Source organism: Oncorhynchus gorbuscha, unplaced genomic scaffold (genome assembly GCF_021184085.1).
Source record: "Oncorhynchus gorbuscha isolate QuinsamMale2020 ecotype Even-year unplaced genomic scaffold, OgorEven_v1.0 Un_scaffold_103:::fragment_2:::debris, whole genome shotgun sequence".
Lineage (NCBI taxonomy): Eukaryota > Metazoa > Chordata > Actinopteri > Salmoniformes > Salmonidae > Oncorhynchus > Oncorhynchus gorbuscha.
The window spans coordinates 416,161-442,497 of NW_025744396.1; the positions used below are offsets into that span (position 1 = coordinate 416,161).

The window sequence follows — 26,337 nt, forward strand, 5'->3', positions numbered from 1 at the left end:
CAGATTTTTAAAATGCTTTACGAAGAAAGCATACCGTACGATTATTTGAGAACATAGCCCAGCAGACAAATCATTACAAACAGTAACCAGCCAAGTAAGAGTTACACAAGTCAGAAATGGAGAGAATTAATCCCTTACGTTTGATGATCTTCATATGGTTGCACTCAGAGGACATACATTTACTCAAATGTTTATTTTGTTCAAAAAAGTCTTTTTATATCCAAAAACCTTCATTTTGTTCACGCTTTTTCTTCACTAATCCACAGGCTCAAACGCAGTCAAAACAGGCAGACAAAAAAATCCAATTTGTATCCGTAAAGTTCATAGAAACAATGTTTATATTCCATCCTCAGGTTGTTTTTAGCCTAAATAATCAATAATATTTCAACCGGACAATAACGTCGTTAATATAAAATGTAAACAAGAAAGGCGCGCTCTCGAGATTGTGCATGAAAAAGCTCTGACACAGCAGGGTCCACTCATTAAGATTGCTCTTACTCCCTCATACTGTAATGTCATTGAATAGAAAAACTACACACACACACATCCTACTTCCTGAATGGATTTTTCTCAGGTTTTCAACCGGCCAAATCAGTTCTGTTATACTCACAGACACTATTTTAACAGTTTTAGAAACTGTCAAGTGTTTTCTATCCAAATATGCATATCATATCGTCTGCACCCGAGTAGCAGGCAGTTTAATTTGGGCACGTTTTTCATCCAAAATTCTGAATGCTGCCCCCTACCCTAGATAAGTTAAACCTCTGGGATATGTGGGACGCTAGTGTCCCACCTCGCCAACAGCCAGTGAATTTGCAGGGCGCCAAATTCAAAACAGAAATCCCATAATTAAAATTGCTCAAACATACAAGTATTTTACACAATTTTAAAGATAAACTTCTTGTAAATCCAGCCACAGTGTCCGATTTCTAATAGGCTTTACGGCGAAAGCACACAACGATTATGTTAGGTCAGCACCTAGTCACAGAAAACCGTACAGCCATTTTCCAGCCAAGGAGAGGGCTCACAAAAGTCCGATATAACGACTAAATTAATCACTAACCTTTGATCTTCATCAGATGGCACTCACAGGACTTGCATCATAAATGTGTGTTTTGTTCGATAAAGTTTATCTTGATGTCAGAAATGCATTGTCTCGAACAAACATCCGGTGAAAGTGCAGAGAACCACATCAAATTACAGAAATACTAATAATAAACATTGATAAAAGATACAAGTGTTATGCATGGAATTATAGGTAAACCTCTCCTTAATGCAACCGCTGTGTCAGATTTCAAAAAGGCTTTACGGCAAAAGCACACCTTGCGATTATGTTAGGTCAGCACCTAGCCACAGAAAAAACGTACAGCGATTTTCCAAAGAGGTGTCAGAAATAGCGTTATAAATAATCACTCCCAGGATTCCCAGTTCCACAAATGTTTGTTTTGTTCGATAAAGTCCATAGTTTGTACAAATACCTCCTTTTTGTTAGCGCTTTTAGTTCACAAATCCAAACTCACGAGGCAAGGGCAAGTCCAGGCGAAAGTTCAGACGAAAATGAAGGAACGCAGTTACCTCTCAAGGCCACGCACATGATTTAGCTCATTGCATTCTGCCAAACACATGACTCAAACAGCTCTCATTCTCTCCCCCTTCACAGTAGAAGCCTGAAACAAGGTTCTAATGACTGTTGACATCTAGTGGAAGTCTTAGGATGTCCAATATAACCCCATAGACACTGTATATTCGATAGGCAATGACTTGAAAAACTGCAAACCTCAAATTTCCCACTTCCTGTTTAGATTTTTTTCTCCGGTTTGCCTGCCATATGAGTTCTGTTATACTCTCAGACATCATTCAAACAGTTTTAGAAACTTCAGATGTTTTCTATCCAATATTAATAATAATATGCATATATTAGCAACTGGGACCGAGGGACAGGCCGTTTACTCTGGGCACATTTCATTAGGCTTATTAGGTTTACCCAATAATAATGCACTGAAACACAGATTGGGCATGTTATTTATTGCGCACGTTGTTACAAATCAAATATATCGAGGAACTCAATTGACAAAATGGAACTCGATTGATTTAAATATGATAGGCTACATGGGCCTACATTTTCCAATCTTTTAATGCAGTCATCTGTTTTTAATTTGAAGCATCTTTTTATCCTTCACTTATTCGTAACAATTGCAACGACTCTGTATTTGTAATAGACTTCGTTCTGAAGTTATTGGTAGTCAGACAGATAAACATAATGGTTTTAGCGGAGATCTTTCAATAGTGGCACAAGATGGCAAAAAAAGCATCTAACGAAGCACTTACCTGCTACGAGTGGTCTGAGGCAGTCGGTAAATAACGAGCGTTTTTTAGTGCAACTTTAATAGCGGTGGTTTTGGGAAACAGCTCAGCGATAACGATGCCCCCGTCTAGGTTCTCCACTACCACCCCCATTGAAATATTGACCTATCAGGGGCATCAGAAACCATAAAGCTGCTTCAATGTAAACATATTAGGGTACAACAATATAGTTGGCCTATATATTTAGTTAAAACATTTCACCTTAATGTTGGAACTGCCACGTCTTTTTGGGATATTTCAACAACTTGATCTAAGCACCTCGCCTCCGTTTCGTCCACAAAACAAGGATAATAAATAAAAGTATTGGGGCGGATGGTTGCGCCATTTCCCTTAATGCAGATTTCATCTTTAACCTCTTAAGTCGACCCGACACGCATGCGTCCCATCTAGCCATCTGGATCGAAAATGCGCTACGCTAAATGCTAATAGCACTCGTTAAAACTCAAACATTCATTAAAACACACATGCAGGGTACTGAATTAAAGCTACACTCGTTGTGAATCCAGCCAACAAGTCAGATTTTTAAAATGCTTTTCGGCGAAAGCATGAGAAGCTATTATCTGATAGCATGCAACACCCCGAAATACCTGAAAGGGACGTAAACAAAACAATTAGCATAGCCGGCGCTACACAAAACGCAGAAATAAAATATAAAACATTCATTACCTTTGACGATCTTCTTTGTTGGCACTCCTAGATGTCCCATAAACATCACTATTGGGCCTTTTTTCGATTAAATCGGTCCATATATACCCTAAATATCGATCTATGAAGTGTGATCCAGGAAAAAAGACTGTTTTAAAACGCAACGTCATTTTTTTAAATAAAAAAAGTAGACGATAAACTTTCACAAAACACTTCAAAATACTTTTGTAATCCAACTTTTGGTATTAGTAAACGTTAATAATCTATCAAATTGATCACGGGCGATGTGTATTCAATAGCTCCACGTCTTGAAATCCTGTTCGGAAATTTCTCATCCAAAACATCCTGTCGGAGACCGGAAGGAATGGGCTCTCTCAATTGACAAGACTAGCGACATCGCGTGGAAGCTGTAGGACTTGCAATCTCAGCCCCATGTAATTTGCTTTCCAATAGACAATACATGCAAGTGGCGCATTGATATATTTTCCAGATTTTGGTGATCAGTTTTTCTTGCGCTTTTCAATGAAACACGTTATGTTATAGTCACAGCCGTGATTTAACCAGTTTTTAGAAACGTCAGTGTTTTCTATCCACACATACTAATCATATGCATATACTATATTCCTGGCATGAGTAGCAGGACGCTGAAATGTTGCGCGATTTTTAACAGAATGTTCGAAAAAGTAGGGGGTAGACTTACACGTTAAATGGCAAAATATTATAAACTCAGAAAAAAAAGAAACTTCCTCTGTCAACTGCGTTTTATTTTCAGCAAACTTAACATGAGTAAATATTTGTATAAACATAAGATTCAACGACAGACATAAACCGAACAAGTTCCACCGACATGTGACTAACAAATGGAATAATGTGTCCCTGACCAAAGAGGTCAAAATCAAAAGTAAGTGGTTTGGCCACCAGCTGCGTTAAGTACTGCAGTGCATCTCCTCCTCATGGACTGCACCAGATTTTCCAGTTCCTGCTGTGAGATGTTACCCCACTCTTCCACCAAGACCTCTTCAAGTTCCTGGACATTTCTGGGGGGAATGGCCCTAGCCCTCACCCTCTAATCCAACAGGTCCTAGACGTGCTCAATTGGATTGAGATCCGGGCTCTTCGCTGGCCATGGCAGAACACTGAAATACCTGCCTTGCAGGAAATCACTCACAGAACGAGCAATATGGCTGGTGGCATTGTCATGCTGGAGGGTCATGTCAGGATGAGCCTGCACGAAGGGTACCACATGAAGGAGGATGATGTCTTCCATGTAATGCAAAGCGTTAAGATTGCCTGCAATCTCAGTCCGATGATGCTGTGACACACTGCCCCAGACCATGATGGATCCTCCAAATCGATCCCGCTCCAGAGTACAGGCCTCGGTGTAACACTAATTCCTTTGACGATAAACGTGAATCCGACCATCACCCCTGGTGAGGCAAAACCGTGACTCGTCAGTGAAGAGCACTTTTTGCCAGTCATGCCTGGTCCAGCGACAATTGGTTTGTGCCCATAGGCGGTGCGGTTGCCCGTGATGACTGGTGAGGACCTGCCTTACAACAGGCCTAGCAGAAGTCCTAGTATGATGTTTAAAGCCTTTACAATGGTGATATGTGAAGTTATCTGGATTTTTACGAATTATCTTTGAAAGACAGGGTCCTGAAAAAGGAACATTTCTTTTTTTGCTGAGTTTATATGCCATTTGATATCTTTGTTAGCCTACATTTTCATTTGATAAATAAATATAGATGATTTAAATCTAACAATTGACTTGATTTCATAACACACACATTTCAAATATGGACAGTCCAGGGATATTTTACCCCCGATCTGGATAAAAAATTACCTCGTCAGACAATTATTTTAAAGTCTTGTATTTGATTGATTAAATTGGAAACGAATGAAATAAGGGTAGGCTTCACCAACATTAGTTTTCCATTCATACATGTCGGGTAAATTGTCACAGTACATTTGCCTTGGTAAACGAGAAAATACACTTTCAGTGGTCCAGAATGATTGTCGAACGGATAGATAAATTGTCCTTTCGTCTTCACAAAAAGTAGGTCTTTGATAGCAAGCAGGACCAAGGTAACACCGATATCAAGTGAAAACCTACAGGGGGAAACAGTCTTATGCTTCTATCAGCTGCTAGGCTAATTCCTTTCCTACTTTTGTTTTCATTTAAAAGATGTTAAGTGTGTGTCAAGTGGCTGGCCTCTTCAGTCAGTAATGAGCTGTGAAGCTGCTGTCTTGGATGAGATCATGATCATTGGTTTCCCAAAGAACGGAGCCTGAACACGGCCTTGCCTTTCTTTATTGTTGTTGATATTCCCTAGTCCCTAATTATTGGATGACATTGAACATAATTCAAGTGTTTGTCACTTGTCAAAAATAAAGATCAGCAAAATGTATTTTATTTAACTTTATTATATTTAGCTGACTGGTACCATGCACACCATTACTCAACAGGCCTGTGAATACAACAAATGTGTATCTGTAGTCTCTGGGCAGGTGGTTTTCTGAAATCCGGAAACATTATTGCCTTGCTACCAATGTTGCTAGGAATTTGTCTTGGGTTTTGTACATGGAAGCATCCACCTCAACAATCACAAAAAACGGCAATATTTTGAAATCTTGAGAAGCGTTCCTAGTTGTCAGTTGGGTTAGCCAGCATCCGTCCCTCCGTCTCATCTCCCAACCAGCCCTGGTATCGGAGCCAAACCTTCATGCCCAAATAGACCCACACATCTTTTACATCTCACATTGCAAGCTCTTGCATCAGATCTAATCCCTCTCTTGCTGCGGTATATATTTTTTGCCTCAACTCTTGATGGGATAAAATGCAGCGTTTTATTTTCTCCTATCCTTACTTAATTGTCCCTTCTCATGCTCTTTCCTTTCCCGAATGTCGTCATCTTCTTGCCAAATGTCCCTCGCTCTCTCTCGCGCTCTCTAGGGCCTTCATAAAGTATTCAGACTTTTCCCACATTTTGTTACTCTGAATTTAAAATGGATTCCATTGAGACTTTGTCACGGCCTAAACACAACGCCATATGCACAAAAAAAGAAGTGTGTGTATATAAATGCGCGCACACCCACACACACACACATATGGTAGCAGGGTAGCCTAGTGGTTAGAGCGTTAGACTAGTAACCGGAAGGTTGCAAGTTCAAATCCCCGAGCTGACAAGGTACATATCTGTCACTCTGCCCCTGAACCCACTGTTCCTAGGCCGTCATTGAAAATAAGAATTTGTTCTTAACTGACTTGCCTAGTTAAATAAAGGTCAAATAAAACACAGTGGGGTAAAAAAGTATTTAGTCAGCCACCAATTGTGCAAGTTCTCCCACTTAAAGACGAGAGGCCTGTAATTTTCATCATAGGTACACTTCAACTATGACAGACAAAATGAGGGAAAAAAATCCAGAAAATCACACTAGGATTTTTAATGAATTTTTTTGTTGCAAATTATGGTGGAAAAAAAGTATTTGGTCAATAACAAAAGTTTATCTCAATACTTTGTTATACCCTTTGTTGGCAATGACAGAGGTCAAACGTCTTCTGTAAGTCTTTACAAGGTTTTCACACACCGTTGCTGGTATTTTGGCCCATTCCTCCATGCAGATCTCCTCTAGAGCAGTGATGTTTTGGGGCTGTTGCTGGGCAACACGGACTTTCAACTCCCTCCAAAGATTTTCTATGGGGTTGAGATCTGGAGACTGGCTAGGCCACTCCAGGACCTTGAAATGCTTCTTACGAAGCCACTCCTTTGTTGCCCGGGCGGTGTGTTTGGGATCATTGTCATGCTGAAAGACGCAGCCACGTTTCATCTTCAATGCCCTTGCCAAAATAATCTGTCCCCCTGACGGGCGTGCCATATCGAGAAGCTTATTAAACAGCATGATCATTGCACAGTTGCACCTTGTGCTGAGGACAATAAAAGTTACTCCACAATACTAACCTAAATGAGTGAAAAGGAAGCCTGTACATAATATAAATAATCCAAAACATGCCTGAGTACCACACTCCATTATTTTGGGGTTATCAAGAAACAGAATAGAGCCAAGTACAGGCAAAATACTAGAGGAAAATCTGGTTGTCTGCTTTCCAACAGACACTGGGAGACAAATTCACCTTTCAGCAGGACAATAACCTAAAACACAAGGCCAAATATTCACTGCTTACCAAGACTATGCTGAATGTTCCCGGGTGGCATCTATGGCAAGAGTTCAATGGCTGTCTAGCGACAACCAACTTGATAGAGCTTGAAGAATTGTTTTAACCTCTTGCTTCTACCTGGCACGCAGGCGTCCCATCTAGAGCTCTGGAAATGCAAATGCGCTACGCTAAATGCTAATAGTATTAGTTAAAACTCAAACGTTCATTAAAATACACATGCAGTGTATTGAATTAAAGCTACACTCGTTGTGAATCCAGGCAACAAGTCAGATTTTTAAAATGCTTTTCGGCGAAAGCATGAGAAGCTATTATCTGATAGCATGTAACACCACAAAAGACCCGCAGGGGACGTAAACAAAATAATTAGCATATTCGGCGCTACACAAACCGCACAATAAAATATAAAACATTCATTACCTTTGACCATCTTCTTTGTTGGCACTCCTAGATGTCCCATAATCACTATTGGGTCTTTTTTTCGATTAAATTGGTCCATATATAGCCTAGATATCGTTCTATGTAGACTGTGTGATAAATGAAAAAAAATAGCGTTTCATAACGTAACGTCATTTTTTTAAATTCAAAAAGTCGACGATAAACTTTCACAAAACACTTCGAAATACTTTTGTAATGCAACTTTAGGTATTAGTACACGTTAATAAGCGATCAAATTAATCACGAGACGAAGTGTTTTCTATAGGGATCCATCTTGAAATACTGTCCGTCTATTTCTCAACCAAAATATCTGGTCGGAGACCGGAAGAAATGGGCTGTCTCTTGTTCGTTTGACCAAGAAACAAATCCTAGGCAAATGACAAGACTGTTGACATCGTGTGGAAGCTGTAGGTACTGCAACCTCAGCCATATTTAATGTCTTTCGCCCATAACAATGGGTTGAAGCGGCGGATGGATATATTTTTCCACTTTCAGTGATCGAATTTTCCTGCACTTTTCAATGAAACGCACGTTATGTTAAAGCCACAGACGTGATTTAACCAGTTTTATAAACGTCTGAGTGCTTTCTATCCACACATACTAATCATATGCATATACTATATTCCTGGCATGAGTAGCAGGGCGCTGAAATGTTGCGAGATTTTTAACAGAATGTTCGAAAAAGTAGGGGGTAAGCTTAACAGGTTAATTCATGTGTAAATATGGTACAATCCAGGTGTGCCAAGCTCTTAGACTTACCCAGAAAGTTAATCATATGTTATTAACATTTCTTGACTCTGGTGTGAATACCTATGTAAATCAGATATTACTGTATTTCAATCAATTTACTTTAACTTCTAAAAACATGTTTTGTCTTTGTCATGGTGTATTGTGTGTAGATGGGTGAGAAATAAATGTTATCCATTTTGAATTCCCGCTGTAACACAACAAAGTTGAATAAGTGAAGGGGTATGAATACTTTCTGAAGACATTGTAGATGCCCTCAGTCTGCTTGCTTGCTTGTGGTGGCACAATGCACAGAATGATGGCTTGCCATAACTCTGTGGTTCATGACACCTGGTAGGTCTGCCGTTGTGAGACCAGTCTCTCGGCAGATGTTGGCCTCCCGTGGTATTCCTGTCCTCAATGTAAAATGCTCTCCCTCACTCACCTTTTTCCTTTCTCCCTTACATAAATGTCCTCTTCCCTACTCCACAGCCATATGAAGATAAAGATGACTGGTCAGAGCACATCAGTTCCTCTGGGAAGAAGTACTACTACAACTGCAGGACCGAGGTCTCACAGTGGGAGAAACCCAAAGAGTGGCTGGAGAGGTACGCATTATGCCATTTTCATTAACATAATACCGATTTCACACTACTGAGCCTAGTTGAGCTGGCCTGGTTTTCTATTCATTTTTAAAATGCTTGTCTCTTAAGTCCTTGATGAGCTGTGAAACTGATGTCTGAAATCATAAACACCGCTTACCAAAACATTGAGACTGGGATGGCTTTGCTTTGCTCTACCCTGGTCCTGATTTGTTATTGCATTAAATGTAACATAAGCCATATTGTTTGTAAGTTACCATTCCATTTGTAGGGCCTTAAATCCACATTTCGGAGAACGTGGACAGAATCTTGGAATGCAGACACTTAAAACTGCTATTCAACAATATTAAAAAATGTCTTCGACTTAATATGAAATCAACTACATTTGTTGAAATTATTAGAAAATGCATTCATTAAGTTAATCATAAGACATTAACCAAATGCATCAGTTTTTCATATATTTCTGGAACTTTCTGAAACGGCGTGTGGTGCAGGTATGATTAAGGCAGCCCCCCGCACCTCTCTGATTCAGGGTGGTTGGGTTAAATGCAGAAGACACGTTTCATTTGAATGCATTGTTGTACCACTGACTAGGTATCCACCTTGACCTTTCTTCATTTTGTGTAGCCGTTAGCGATTATGCTAATAATTACAAAAGTTCTGGTAGAAATGAAAAGGCTTTCCAGAACCTTTTCCAGTTAAATTTTAACTACAAAGTAGCCTTCTTGTGAACCACGCTTCCCTAAAACAGGAAGCATGGGGAAGTTCCATGGCAGTAATCCTCTAAAGAGTTTGGAAACCTGGTGCATGCGCAGCCCCCTCCTGTACTCCCTGTTCACCCATGAATGCGTGGCCACGCACGCATCCAACTCAATCAAGTTTACAGACGACACAACAGTAGTAGGCTTATTACCAACAATGACGAGACTGCCTACAGGGAGGAGGTGAGGGCTCTGGGAGTGTGGTGCCAGGAAAATATCCTCACTCAACGTCAACAAAACAAGATAATTGTGGACTTCGGGAAACAGCAGAGGGAGCACCCCACCTATCCACATTTACGGGACCGCAGTGGAGAAGGTGGAATGCTTCAAGTTCTTTGGCGTACACATCACTGACAAACTGAAATGGTCCACCCACTCAGTGTGGTGAAGAAGGTGCAACAGTGCCTCTTTAACCTCAGGAGGTTGAAGAAATTTGGCTTGGTACCTAAAACCCTAACAAACTTTTACAGAGGCACAATTGAGAGCATCCTGTCGGGCTGTATCATCGCCTGGTATGGCAACTGCACCGCCCGCAACCGCAGGGCTCTCCAGAGGGTGGTGTGGTCTGCCCAACGCATCACCGGGGGAAAACTACCTGCCCTCCAGGACACCTTCATCACCTGATGTCACAGGAAGGCCGAAAAGATCAAGGACAACAACCACCCGAGCCACTGCCTGTTCACCCCGCTATCATCCAGAAGGCGAGGTCAGTACAGGTCCATCAAAGCTGGGACCGAGAGACAGAAGCTGTTTTTCAATCTCAAGGCCATCAGACTGTTAAATAGCCATCACTAGCACATTAGAGGCTGCTGCCTATATACATAGACTTGAAATTACTTACTGGCCACTAATAATGTTTACATATTTTCTATTTCTCATCTCGTATATACTGTATTATATTCTACTGTTAGTATATGCTGACATTGCTTGTCCATATATTTATATTTTCTCCTTTACTTAGATTTGTGTGTATTGGGTATATGTTGTGAAATTGTTAGATATTACTCCACTGTTGGAGCTAGGAACAATCATTTCGCTACACCCGCAATAACAGCTGCTAAACACATGTATGTGACCAATAACATTTTATTTTATTCGATCAGTGACGCCTCGCAACACGTCAAACCAATTAAATGCCTGCTTTGGCGGGGCTCCAGAGGCACTCACCAGATTAGTGCCTTAGGAGCAACCGTACAAAAATTAATCAAATTTAACCTCTAATGCTAATCTCCAGGAAGCCTAATTGTCTCCTTATTTCCATACTGTACTTGCATGACAAGGGTCGGATTTCCACTAAACAATTTTAGGTCCGCACTTACAAGGCATGTACAAAACCTGGTATATGGTTTGCCTCATACTGAACATTGTCTACTGGTATAATTTTAAACTGTACATATAACTCGACATGTAAACAGTGTATGAGTTTAGCTATTCTCTGCTTCAGATGAGATGCCCATAAGGCCAGTAATGCCATCATACTGTAGGCTTATGGCTGCATTGGCGATGCATGCCTTATGATAAGCTGCAAATGGATTCACATAGCTAATATACTGAGGGTGACAATCAAATTAAACAGATTGGAGTTCTACAACTACACAAAAAGGACATGTTCATTTGGGAATACAACAGACACATTAGACAGAACACCACCCCCTCTTGATTGTGATGTGATTCATCAACATTGACACTAGTTCATACGCACTATCCTCTAGTGCCTTGCAGTTGGAGGCTGAGCAATTGCCGTACCGTACCAGGCAGTGATGCAACCAGTGTCGATGTTGCAGCTGTAGAACCTTTTGAGGATCTTAGGACCCATGCCAAATCTTTTTAGTTTCCTGCGGGGGAATAGGCTTTGTCGTGCCCTCTGCACGACAGTTTTGGTGTGTTTGGACCATTCTAGTTTGTTGATGTGGACACCAAGGAACTTGAAGTTCTCAACCTGCTCCACTACAGCCCTGTCGGTGAGAATGGGGGCGTGCTCGGTCAGGTGAACAAACTCCAGACCAGTGGTGGCCAACCTTGCTCCACTAATCCCTGATCTACAGGGTGAGCAGACTTAAATTCCAGCCCAGCAATAGCGCACTTGACTCAACTCAAGGTTGAATCAGGTGTGTTATTGCTTGTCTGAAACAGAAGGCTGCACATCCATCAGACCTCCAGCATGATTGGTCTGCTCCAATTGTTGTCGATTATAACTATTTTTGTATACAACATTTGCTAACATAGGTAGGCCTGCACATGTAACCCATGGCATATAGGATATGCCCTTAGTCTGTTGGGGCATTCATTGGGACCTCTCCATCTGCAAACAGGCTTTGACAGCTTTCCATGTCTGAAGACAGAAATCGTGTTCATAATACTCAAATTAGACCGAACTGAATATTATGTTGCCATTTATGGCTCTGTCCTCAGTTTTCCTATCTAGGGACTGGAACTATGAAAAGATTCTCCAATGTCCTCCCACAAAAAGACTTGCCCTATCCAATAGCTAGCCTAGGCAGCCAATAGTGCATGGGCACTAGATCTGCACAGTCTGCTGCCTAGGTTATTAGCCTACACTCTCCCTTCAATGACAGCAGCAATTTCACTCTCTTTCATGGCTGTTATTTACGCTTTTGATGACTATTTTTAATGTACAATGATTGCATCAGAATAGCTAGCTAATAGGATGTTGGGTGATTACATTTAATTCCCTTAGCTAAATAGTGTGGAAAGTTGGCTAGCTAGCAGCTCAGTTGTGTTAGCCTACAAAGTGGCCTACTTGTAGCCAGCCAGCTAGCTAATAATACATTGTTTAATAAAGGAAACTATTTATTTACTTGCCTCTGCTGTTTGACCAAGGACCCAATCTTAACAATGATTTTGGTGGTAGCACAGCCAGTGGCCACGTGGACGAATCGAGACTAGGGGAAAAGTGTTTGTCATCAGCATAATCCACTTTCAATTTCTATAAATAGCAGACTATCGGCCACACTTAAACTAGCATAGGCAACAACTACCCGGATGGAAAACAGTGACTCATATAACATACAGCACCCGTTCTATGGGCGTGTGGGTGGAGGGTTCTTGAAATGTAACATCCAATCAAAATCCCAGTCGACCATTCAAAACGGTTTTGCAATACAAAATTCTCTAGACCTCAAAGTGAGGCGTGACAACGATGTGATTTGAGGTATGGCAGCGTGAGACTAACTACAAAGTAGCCTTCAGGACAGAATGATATCATTATTTGCATCAATCCTGTGGCCATTTTTTGTTTTCAAATTTTGCAATCACACGAGCGCTACAGAAACATTGCTAACCAAACAGTCTCTGACTGGTACACACTTGAATTGAAGGGTAACTACACCCAAAACCCACACATTTCTTTAGATTTGTTTTCCCATCATTAGAATTTGAACACTGCAAATTGACCACTGCAAATTGACCACAACTAAGCCCAACAATAGATTGTATTTGAAAATAACGATTTCATTATTTGATTGAGACGTAATCACATGCTTTATTAGTTAGACCACTTTAGTTAAAACACAAATTTCCTAAATCAATTGCCAATCCCTGATTTAGAACGTTTTGTTTTTCTATTAAAAAGGTAGGATTTTTGTGAACAGAAACTGGGAAAAACAAAAACCTGAACTAAAAGGAGAAAATGGAATTTGGGAAGAAACTAAACTCAATCAAATGTATTTATAAAGCCCTTTTTACATCAGCCGATGTCACAAAGTGCTTTACAGAAACCCAGCCTAAAACCCCAAACAGTAAGCAATGCAGATGGAGAAGCACAGTGGCTAGGGAAAAACTCCCTAGAAAGGCATGAACCTAGGAAGAAGCCATGCTCTGAGGGGTAGCTGGTCCTCTTCTGGCTGTGCTGGGTTGAGATTATAACAGTACATGGCCAAAATGTTCAAACGTTCATAGATGATCTGCAGGGTCAAATAATTATAATAGTAGTGGTTGTAAGAGGGTGCAACAGGTCAGCACCTCAGGAGTACATTTTAGTTGGCTTTTCCATACAGATTAAACTGAATCGGGCAAACAATTCAAACATATTATATAGGGCTCTACCTTTGCGCAGATCTTCCTCATCTTTGAGTGCCAATGTGTTTTACTTACCTTCGGGCCCTTGTCAAAAGTAGTGATGGATCAATGGTGCCAGTTGAGATGCAATCTTGAGCTCTAACTTGACTGTTTGTTTGTTTCCCAGAGAGCAGAGGCAGAAGGAGTCCTCCACTAAGTTGACGCCGGTCAACAGTTTCCCCAAAGACAGGGACTACAGACGGGAGGCCATGCAGCAGGCTACATCAGCCACTGGCTTTACTGCTGCTAGTAAGTCTTTAAAAAATTGTTTTTTTATACAAGGTCTCCCATTGAGGTACAAAAGTAGGCTTGGCCGGTGTCATGCCTTCATACCGGCCTTGTGCCATACTGGGATATTCGGTAATACCTGCACTAAGCACAAGGGGAGCTATTTTCGAACCCCACAGCCTCTGTAATCCGAAGGTTAGCAATGCTAACAAGTACATGTAAAATCCCATAGAGAATTGTAACTAAATGGTAACGAGCGCATTGCAAATATTTTATACAGTCTCTGATCTAAACTATTTAACGACAGACATCCCAGTTCATACAAGTAACTCTAAAATGCTATTCAGTTTGCTGCATGCCCAAAACATATTAGACTGCAGGGCTCTTGATCCAGGAGGGGGTTCTATTTATTTATTTTACCTTTATTTAACCAGGCAAGTCAGTTAAGAACAAATTCTTCTTTTCAGTGACTGCCTAGGAACAGTGGGTTAACTGCCTGTTCAGGGGCAGAACGACAGATTTGTACCGTGTCAGCTCGGGGGTTTGAACTTGCAACCTTCCGGCTACTAGTCCAACGCTCTAACCACCCTGCCGCCCCTATGCGACGCTTGATTTTGGTAGAAGCTAACCGCTTAGCTAGATAGCCGGCTAGCTACTAAATTATCAAACCAAATGCACAACTGCAGAGCATTTACAACATTTTAGACAGTTATCTTAACTATTAAGTTATCTTGCTGGCAAACATTTAGTTGTGAATTCCATAATGTAACTACATCTAGGGTTTCAAAGGGTCTGTATATTTCCAGACATTTTCCATGGGAAGTTAAGCCTTGAAATTTAGCTTAAATTCATGAAAAATGTTGCCTTATAACAGTGAACCTTTTTTTGTGGGATATACATAAGGCAATTCTAGGTCTTGTGGCATATTTTGGTTAAACTATCCCCAATTCAATGGAATTGCAACCCTCTGCATGCACAGTGCATTCTTCCATCACATGTACAGCTGATTCTCAAGATCTTGCACACTAATGAGATGCTATTGAGCCCACACTATTACACTGTCTGAGCCAAGGACTACATGCTTTTGTAACGGATGTGAAACGGCTAGCTAAATAGCGTTTCAATCGGTTACGTCACTTGCTCTGAGACCTTGAAGTAGTAGTTCCCCTTGCTCTGCAAGGGCTGCGGCTTTTGTGGAGCGATGGGTAACGATGCTTCGTGGGTGACTGTTGTTGATGTGTGCAGAAGGTCCCTGGTTCGCGCCCGGGTATGGGCGAGGGGACGGTTTAAAATTATACTGTTACATTGATGCTGTTGACCCGGATTACTGGTTGCTGCGGAAAAAGGAGGAAGGTCAAAAGGGGGGTGAGTGTAACGGATGTGAAACGGCTAGCTTAGTTAGCGGTGTGCGCTAAATAGCGTTTCAATCGGTTACGTCACTTGCTCTGAGACCTTGAAGTCGTAGCTCCCCTTGCTCTGCAAGGGCCACGCCTTTTGTGGAGCGATTGGTAACGATGCTTCGTGGGTGACTGTTGTTGATGTGTGCGGAGGGTCCCTGGTTCGCGCCCGGGTATGGGCGAGGGGACGGACGTAAAGTTATTCTGTTACACTTTCTGGTAAGTTTTGATTACAGCACTGGGTGGGGTGAATATATTTTATGACTTACCCTACCGTTCTAAAGTTTGGGGTCACTTAGAAATGTCCTTGTTTTTGAAAGAATCACATTTTTGTCCTTTAAAATAACATCAAATACAGTGTAGACGTTGTAAATGACTATTGTAGCTGGAAACGGCTTTTTATCTTATGCAATATCTACATCGGCGTACAGAGGCCCATTATCAGCAACCATCACTCCTGTGTTCCAATGGCACGTTGTGTTAGAAAACCCTTTTGCAATTGTTAGCACAGGTGAAAACTGTAGTTCTGATTAATGAAGGAATACAACTGGCCTTTAGACTAGTTGAGTATCTGTAGCGTCAGCATTTGTGGGTTCAATTACAGGCTCAAAGTGTCCAGAAACAAAGACCTTTCTTCTGAAACTCGTAAGTCTATTCTTGTTTTGAGAAATGGAGGCTATTCCATGCGAGAAATTGAAGATATTGTACAACGCTGTGTACTACTCCCTTCACAGAGCAGCACAAACTGTCTCTAACCAGAATAGAAAGAGGTTCGGGAGGCCCCGGTGCACAACTGGGCAAGAGGACCAGTACATTAGAGTTGAGTAACAGATACCTCTCAAGAACTCAACCAGCAGGGTCATTAAATAGTACCCAGTCTTAAAGTCAACCGTGAAGAGGCGACTCCAACTCCGACTCTGTCCAGTGTCTGTTCTTTTGCCCATCTTAATCTTTTATTTTTATTGGCCAGTCTGAGATATGGCTTTTTCTTTGTAACTCTGCCTAGAAGGCCAGCATCCCAGAGTCGCATCTTCACCGTTGACGTTCAAAACCACTCTTATAATTCTCTGGTATTTGTGACTTGGTGTTTTCAGATCATTTTAATCTAAGACTGTCATTGTCAGTGAAAGTGTAGTCACTTACTGGAGATACTGCAGGAGTGGTGGTGGCTCATGTTGGTGAGTGTGTGCCTGTGCTGTACAGCCAAATGGGGAGGACAGACTAGCAGGGGCTTCTAACCAGACTTCAAAATCCTGTTGATTTGAGATGGTTTGAAACAATAGAATATTTATCCAAACTAGAACTACTGTGTACAGTGGGGTCTGAAGTTGACACCCTTGATAAAGATGAGCAATATTGTATGTTCAAGAAAATGGGGAAAGTATATTTACAATTTGCTAAACATACATCAAAAGTTAGGTAGGGGTCAAAATTGACACCCCTGAAAATTATTATAAATAAAGCAGTCAAGGTTATTTGGTCCCATATTCCTAGCATTCAATGACTACATCGCTTGTGACTCTACCAACTTGGATGAATCTACACACAATACCCCATAGAGAAAGCAAAAATAGATTTTTAGCAATCTTTGCTAATTTATTAAAAATAACCTGAAATATGACATTTACCATAGTATTCAGACCCAGCCGGGTTCAAGACCGGGCTCTGGCTGGGCCACTCAAGGACATTCAGAGCCACTCCTGCATTGTCTTGGCTGAGTGTTTAGGGTCATTGCCTGTTTTTAACATGTATTTTTATTTAACTAGGCAAGTCAGTTAACACATTGATTTACAATGATGAACCCAGACTGTGTTGGGCCAATTGTGCGCCACTCTATGGGACTCCCGATCACGGCCGGTTGTGATACAACCTGGAATAGAACCAGTGTCTGTAGTGACTCCTCTAGCACTGCGATACAGTGCCTTAGACCGCTGCGCCTCTCAGGTGCCTGTTGGTGAACCTTCGACCCAGTCTGAGATCCTGAGCACTCTGAAGCAGGTTTTCATCAAGGATCTCTCTATACTAGGCTACCTGTGGAGGCAGGTAGTCTAGTGGTTAGAGCACTGTCTCCCAGTCCCTTTCGCTAAAAAACATCCCCATAGTATGATGCTGCCACCACCATGCTTCACTGTAGGGATGGTTCCAGGTTTCCTCCAGATATGATGCTTGGCATTCAGGCCAAGTTTCTTGGTTTCATCAGACCAGATAATCTTGTTTCTCATGGTCCTTTAAGTGCCTTTTGGCAAACTCCAAGGGGGCTGTCATGTGCCTTGAACTCAGGAGTGGCTTCTGTTTGACATCTCTACCATAAAGGCCTGATTTGGTGGAGTGCTGCAGAAATGGTTGTCTTTCTGGAAGGTTCTTCTGTCCTCCGCAGAGGAACTCTAGAGCTCTGTCAGAGTGACCATCGGGTTCTTGGTCACCTCTCTCAGCAAGGCCCTTCTCCCCCGATTGCTCAGTTTCGCTGGGAATGCTGCAGAAATGTTTTGATACCTTTCCCCAGATCTGTGCCTCGACACATTCCCATCTCGGAGCTCTACGGACAAATCCTTCGACCTCATGGCTTGGTTTTTGCTCTGACATGCACTGTCAACCTTATATAGATAGGTGTGTGCCTTTCCAAATCATGTCCAATCAATTGACTTGACCACAGGTGGACTGCAATCAAGTTGAAGAAACCTCAAGTCTGATCATTGGAAACAGGATGCAGCTGAGCTCAATTTCGAGTCTCATAGCAAAGGGTCTGAATATTTATTTTTTATTGTGTAGATTGAGACATTTTTGAATAAGACTGTAACGTAACAAAATGTGGAAAACGTCTGAAGGCACTGCCACAACAGGTGTAAATGTGGAATGACAAGTTCTGTCAGCTGTTATGACCATGTCATGATGTGTTATGACACTGGGTGTCAAGTTAAGTGTTACCCAATTGAGTATACAATATATTTTGTACAGTCATTATTGCTCATCTTTATCAAGTGTCAATAATTTCAGACCCTACTATATGAATGTCACTCGCTCGACACACCCACTTGCTGAGCTGTCATTTGAAAATGCGATTTCACTTTTGAGGCAGTTTCCACTGGTGCGGACCCTGTCTTTAATAAACGTGTCTGTTGCCCAGACAGAGGCATTCTTGTACACTGCACTTGCCAGTATCACTTGTTTATTAGGCTAAGCTTTCGTCTTGGCCTCTTAACTTCTTTGGGGTACCCCCCCTTCTCAATTTCCCCTAAAGACATACCCTAATCTAACTGCCTTGTAGCTCAGTCCCAGAAGCAAGGATATGCATATTATTGGTATCATTTGAAAGGAAACACTGAATTCTGTGGAAATGTGAATTTAATGTAGGAGACTATAACACAATAGATCTGGTAGAAGAAAATACAAGGAAATAAACATACATTTTCTGTTTTTATTGTTGCTGCATCATCTTTCAAACGACCAAGAACAGCCAAATATACATATAGGATGCTGGGGATGATTTGAATGAAGAACATAAGATGGCAACAATAGCTGAGCAAAGGTTTAGACAGAACATAAAAAATGAGCGAGCTACATGACATTGAGCATGAAGTCACTCAAGTGTCCCACACAAATGTAACCAAATGTACCCAAGTGGCCAAATTGGTACAGTGATACATTTTGAAGGAAATAACTATATACATAAATGCTATTCTAACACACACCAAAAAATATATATGTAAAAAAAAATATTTTAAAAATGTAAATAACGAGGGTAACTATTTACTGTCTCGCTTTCTCTATCAATTTCCTCTATAATTTGGGTTAAATCTGTATACCTAGACTTTGTTTTAGCTTTTCCTGATTTATTCGCCATAATTTGAATATATAAACTTGTTGAAAATTCTATTGACCCTGTACTGCTATACGTAACACTCGTGGCTCCGTCAAGTAGGATTTGCAATGGCGAATTAACCTCTTTTACACCAGAGTTTACGACAAAGGCTGGTCTTCAAACGTATAACCATTACATATTGCCGTTTACCTCAACTCATTGGCTATCTTCCAAGCTAGATTTCAAGATGATCAGTGGTCATTGGGCCAAAATGCAGTCAATCAATGATAGACCGGTCCTAACATTGGTGTGCAATGAGGTCGTTGATTGGTGTCTTCAAAACGGTTTGTTTCGGTCAATACGTCCAGGGAAAAGAACAGTGAAGTATGGTTGTGGTAGTAACAACCAGAGGATTGAAACCAACACCAACAACTGGATAAATGTATGTTTAGTGTGTGTAATTACCATGAACGCTTCATCCAAAGTTGAATGAGACGGAAATCACGACGCAAGCGGTTTACAAATGTTATGTGTTAGGCTATAAAAATGGATGTTATCAAACAAAACGAACATTCACTGTGTAGTTGGGACACTTGGCATTGCCACCAGAGGAAGATCTTCAAAGGTAAGCAATTTATTTTATTATCTGACTTTCGTGACGCTAATTCATGCTTGGTTGGAAAATGCTAGTAATACTTGTGTGTGCGGGGAGCTGTCCTCAAAAAATCGCATGGTTTGCTTTCGCAGTAAAGCCTGTTTGAAATCTGACACAGCGGCTGGATTAATAAGACGTTCATCTTTTAAATTATTTAAGATGTATGTATTTACAAAAATGTTTACTATAACATGGTGTATTTAGAATCTTAGCACTCTGCAGTTTCACCTGGATGTTGGCCTGGTGGGACGTTAGCGATAGTTTATCGATAGCCTAGCATAGCATTATGTCCAGCTAGCAGCAGGTAACTTGGTCACAAATCAGAAAAGCAATAGAATTAAATCGTTTACCTTTGAGCTTTGGATGTTTTCACTCACACGACTCCCAGTTAGATAGTAAATGTAAAACAAAATCTCAAATATTATTTTTGTAGGCAAAATAGCTCCGTTTGTTCTTCACGTTTGGCTGAGAAATCAACCGGAAATTGCGGTCACGACAACGCCGGAAAATATTCCAAATTAGCTCCATAATATCGTCAGAAACATGGCAAACGTTGTTTAGAATCAATCCTCAAGATGTTTTTCAAATATCTATTCGATAATATATCCACCGGGACAATTGGGTTTTCAGTAGGAGCGAGAGGAAAAATGGCTACCTCTGTATTTTACGCAAGAATCACTCAGAGCCATCAGGTGACCACTTGCGCAATGTAGCCGCTTATTCTTCAACATAAATGCACGAAACTACGTCACAATGCTGTAGACACCTTGGGGAATTACATAGAAAAATGTAATCTGGTTGATAGCCCATTCACTGCTCAATAGGGACGCATCGGAACGCAGAGCATTCAAAACATGAGTCACTTCCGGATTGGATTTTTCTGTCTTTCGCCTGCAATATCAGTTCTGTTATACTCACAGACAATATTTTTACAGTTTTGGAAACTTTAGTGTTTTCTATCCTAAGCTGTCAATTATATGCATATTCTAGCATCTTGTCCTGACAAAATATCCTGTTTACTTTGGGATTGTTATTTTTCCAAAAATGAAAAAACTGCCCCCTAGTCACAGCAGGTTAAATGCACCTGCAAAAAAATTGTGATCAGATGTGCGAATCATAACTGGATGTGCGAATGCTTTTCACATTTGAGATCTGACAAGGCTGCCTCCCTCACTCCTTCCTCCTCTCCTCCCTCCACAGAATCAGCCCAGACGGAGAAGCAGCCAGCATTGGCGTCCTCCTCAGGCTCGGGCCTGAACCCCACATCGGTTACCCCCGGTTCCTCTTCGGCCTCTACCACGGTGCCCGTGTCCCCAGTCCTGCAGTCCCCCATCCATACCCCTCTGCTCCAGGACCCCTCACTGCTCAGACAGCTCCTCCCAGCACTTCAGACCGCCCTACAGCTTAACAATGCCAGCGTCGACATGGCCAAGATCAACGAGGGTAAGAAAGTCACGTGCGTACACACCATGTCATCTGAAGAGTCTTACATGTGAGGGTTATGGTGGTAAATGATTTCGCAGCCAGCAAATTATGGGTCATCGCCATCTGTTTCTCTTAGACCCAGTATTCTCTTACCCTTCTATCCACAACACTGTAATAGCTCAGACACACAAACACGATAGAGGGTATGCTGAATGTCTCTGAAGCAAATTAAGATTGAAGTGTTTGTTTTGGTCATGATTGTGACTGAGACCAGTAGTCTTTCAACCTTTCTTTTACCCCCCTCTGAGGACACTACACAGGTACTAGGCAGGTACAGTCGAAGTCGGGAAGTTTACATACACCTTTACATTTAAACTCAGTTTTTCCACAATTCCTGGCATTTAATCCTTGTAAAAATGTCTTGTCTTTAGGTCAGTTAGGATCACCACTTTATTTTAAGAATGTGAAATGTCAGACTAATAGTAGAGAATGATTTATTTCACATTCACAGTGGGTCAGATGTTTTCATACACAACATTTGTATTTGGTAGTATTGCCTTTAAATTGTTTAAACTTGGGTCAAACTTTTCGGGTAGCCTTCCACAAGTTTCCCATAATAGATTGGGTGAATTTTGGCTCATTCCTCCTGACAGTGCTGATGTAATTGAGTCAGGTTTGTAGGCCTCGTTGCTCGCACACGCTTTTGCAGTTCTGCCCACGCATTTTCTATGGGATTGAGGTCAGAGCTTTGATGGCCACTCTAATACCTTGACTTTGTTGTCCTTAAGCCATTTTGTCACAACTTTGGAAGTTTGCTGGGGGTCATTGTCCCTTTGGAAAACCCATTTGCGAGGTTTGGTCATTATGGCCAAACAGTTCAATTTTTGTTTCATCAGGCCAGAGGACATTTCTCCAAAAAGGATGATCTTTGTCTCCATGGGCAGTTGTAAACCGTAGTCTGGCTTTCTTATGGCGGTTTTGGAGCAGTGGCTACTTCCTTGCTTTGCGGCCTTTCAGGTTATGTCGATATAAGACTCGTTTTACTGTGGATATAGATACTTTTGTACCTGTTTCCTCCAGCATCTTCACAAGATCTTTTGCCTTTTGTTCTGGGATTGATTTGCGCTTTTCGCACCAACGTACGTTCACCACAAGGAGACAGAACGAGTCTCCTTCCTCAGCAGTATGACGGCTGCGTGGTCCCATGGTGTTTACTTGTTTACTATTGTTTGTACAGATGAACGTGGTACCTTCAGGCGTTTGAACCAGACTGTGGTGGTCTATAACTTTTTTTCCCCTGCGGTCTTTGGTGATTTTCTTTTTATTTATTTTTATTTTCCCACTGAGTTTGAAGGTAGGCCTTGAAATACATCCACAGGTACACCTCCAATTGACTCAAATGATGTCACTTAGCCTATCGGAAGCTTCCAAAGCCATGACATAATTTTCGGGAATTTCCCAAGCTGTTTAAAGGCACAGTCAGCTTAGTGTATGTAAACTTCTAACCCACTGGAATTGTGATACGGTGAATTATAAGTTAAATAATATCTGTAAACAATTGTTGGAAAAATTACTTGTCATACACAAAGTAGATGTCCTAACTGACTTGCCACAAGAAATTTGTGGAGTGGTTGAAAAACGAGTTTTAGTGACCCCATCCTAAGTGTATGTAAACTTCCAACTTCAATTGTATGTACACTTGACTAACAGGTTACCTGTGTATGCATACACCCACATGTTGTCCAACCTAGGAGTGAGCTGCCTTTTCTTCTGAGGTCTTCCATATTGGTAGTGGTGCCTGACTGTGTGGTAATGTTGTCATGATACCAGAATTTTGATTTCGATACATTTACATTTACGTCATTTAGCAGACGCTCTTATCCAGAGCGACTTACAAATTTTAGTATCATGATACTCGATATCAAGGCATATTAGCCAGTCACAGAATGGCTCTTGATTCTGACAGATCAACTCAGCTACTTCTTCAGTCGTTTGGTGTCTTGAGTTCAATATCATTGCATTTAAAACACACATATCATTGCATTTAAAACACACATATCATTGCATTTAAAACACACATATACAGTGGGGTAAAAAGGTATGTAGTCAGCCACCAATTGTGCAAGTTCTCCCACTTAAAAAGATGAGGCCTGTCATTTTCATCATACTTACACTTCAACTATGACAGACAAAATGAGAAAAAAATCCAGAAAATCACATTGTAGGATTTTCAGTGAATTTATTTGCAAATTATGGTGGAAAATAAGTATTTGGTCACCTACAAACAAGCAAGATTTCTGGCTCTCACAGACCTGTAACTTCTTCTTTAAGAGGCTCTTCTGTCCTCCACTCGTTACCTGTATTAATGGCACCTGTTTGAACTTGTTATCAGTATAAAAGACACCTGTCCACAACCTCAGTCACACTCCAAACTCCACTATGGCCAAGACCAAAGCACTGTCAAAGGACACCAGAAACAAAATTGTAGACCTGCACCAGGCTGGGAAGACTGAATCTGTAATAGGTAAGCAGCTTGGTCTGAAGAAATCAACTGTGGGAGCAATTATTAGGAAATGGAAGACATACAAAACCACTGATAATCTCCCTCGATCTGGGCTCCACGCAAGATCTCACCCCGTGGGGTGAAAATGATCACAAGGTGAACAAAAATCCCAGAACCGCACGCGGGGGCCTTGTGAATGACCTGCAGAGAGCTGGGACCAAAGTAACAAAGCCTGTCATCAGTAACACACTATGTCGCCAGGGACTCAAATCCTGCAGTGCCAGATGTGTCCCCCTGCTTAAGCCAGTACATGTCCAGGCCCGTCTGAAGTTTGCTAGAGAGCATTTGGATGATCCTGAAGAAGATTGGGAGAATGTCATATGGTCAGTTGAAACCAAAATATTACTTTTTGGTAAAAACTCAACTCGTTGTGTTTGGAGGACAAAGAATGCTGAGTTGCATCCAAAGAACATGAAAACGTGGCTGGGTCTTTCAGCATGACAATGATCCCAAACACACCGCCCGGGCAACGAAGGAGTGGCTTCGTAAGAAGCATTTCAAGGTCCTGGAGTGACCTAGCCAGTCTCCAGATCTCAACCCCATAGAAAATCTTTGGAGGGAGTTGAAAGTATGTGTTGCCCAGCAACAGCCCCAAAACATCACTGCTCTAGAGGAGATCTGCATGGAGGAATGGGCCAAAATACCAGCAACGGTGTGTGAAAACCTTGTGAAAACTTACAGAAAACATTTGACCTCTGTCATAGCAAACAAAGGGTATATAACAAAGTATTGAGAAACTTTTTTTATTGACCAAATACTTATTTCCCACCATAATGTGCAAATAAATTCATAAAAAATCCTACAATGTGATTTTCTGGATTTTTTTTCTTATTTTGTCTGTCATAGTTGAAGTGTACCTATGATGAAAATTACTGGCCTCCCTCATCTTTTTAAGTGGGAGAACTTGCACAATTGGTGGCTGACTAAATACTCTCTTGCCCCACTGTGTATATATATAATGAGTGACAGCCATGTCTGCATTAAAGGAAATGGTCACCCATTTTGAATGTTATTGTTTTGTTCATCGAATTATGTCTTGATTTTCTGGGTCATTTCATGTTTTCACGTGAATCTGACCATCTAATAATTTGGTGATGTAAAAATGTATTTGAATGCTCATTCGACGATCTGACACAATGTGTCTTTCCCTCTCTTGGTGTAGTTTGTGTCATGTTTACAAAAGGTAGCAGATGCTCTTATCCAGAGCGACTTCCTCAAGGGCTCATCTTCAAATTTTTCTCCCAGTCGGTTCGGATTCAAAACCGCAACCTTTCAGTTACTGGACCAAGGCTCTTAACCGCTAGGCTACCTGCCGCCCTGTGTTCTAATGCTACTATTAGTCAGGGTCTGGTTGGTTGGAGGCTGACCCTGTCTGGCGTGTCATGCCTGGTGCTTAAGTGCTCCAGAGCAAATGTGCTCAGCGGGGCCCTCTGTCACACAGACCGGGGCTCTGCAGCAGCCCAATCCTGCTTCAATATGCACCAATGACTGGCCATGCAGAAAAGAACATGGCTGGCACTGGCTGTCTGGGGCGAGCGTGTCATCCTCTCTGACTGCTTTATGATCCCTGAGCATGGCCCAGAATGCAATATCTTTACTTGAAGCCAACATAAGATACTCAAAGACATTGTAATGCTTTTATTACTTGTTTTCAAGCATGTGTGCCTTCAGGTTTCAAATTGTATTCTGTGCCGTGACCATTTCAGATTTGTTAGAAACATTGCATAACTATGAGATGCTATTTACGTTTTGAGGTCCACTCTCTAACAAACAAAAACACGTAAAATTGCATATTGATGTAGTGTTGCAATTTTAGTGTGCTTCTATACTAGAACATTAAACTTTCTGTACTTTGTCTACTAATTGAGAGGTTGTCTGTCTATCAGCGCAGCCGATGTCCCCTTATAGTGCGAGTGCACCGTGCATGCTACACTTATTCATTGCTAGCTCCTAACCTGTCCTGAGGAACCACTTTACTCACTGGGAGTCTGGGCTGCATCATGTTATCTCCCCACTCATGCTGCACAGAAGTTAACACACTTGAATAATGCAACACAGAATGTAGAAATGTTGCAACTGTTATTTACTGTTTGCAAAACAGTCCATTACAGGCTAGAACACAATGCAAGAAGATACCAGTAGCTTCCAGCTTTGTAGGCTAATTTTCCTTGCTAGCTTACAGCTGAAGCCAACATCCATTCACTCCCCTAGTACTTTGTGATGACATGCAAACCATAATGAAAAAAATGCTGATTTTCAGTCACTGCCAAAAACGTTATTCGTTCACGTCGTCTCTCTTGCCTCACATCTGGGGGTGGGGTGGGGGGGGTCATTAGGTCTTAAACGGACAGCATACTCTGTTATAAAAATATTGCTTCTTCTATGCATGTTAAGTACAATAAAATAAGTCCCAAATGGAAGGCAAAGAGATGTAAGCTCCATGAAGTCAGCCAATACAAGCTCAATAATTCAATGTATGCCCA

The 26,337-nt window shown here is 41.4% G+C and overlaps 1 protein-coding gene across 1 annotated transcript in view; it reads left to right on the plus strand.

Annotated features, from left to right (window-relative positions):
• Window positions 1–26,337, plus strand: part of LOC124016881 (WW domain-containing adapter protein with coiled-coil-like) — a 67,681-nt gene that overhangs the window by 15,954 nt on the left and 25,390 nt on the right. Inside the window, exons 5-7 of the mRNA XM_046332222.1 lie at window positions 8,840–8,955; window positions 13,915–14,036; window positions 21,067–21,309. Of these exons, the coding sequence (XP_046188178.1) occupies window positions 8,840–8,955; window positions 13,915–14,036; window positions 21,067–21,309 (481 nt within the window). The remainder of the gene's footprint in view (window positions 1–8,839; window positions 8,956–13,914; window positions 14,037–21,066; window positions 21,310–26,337) is intronic.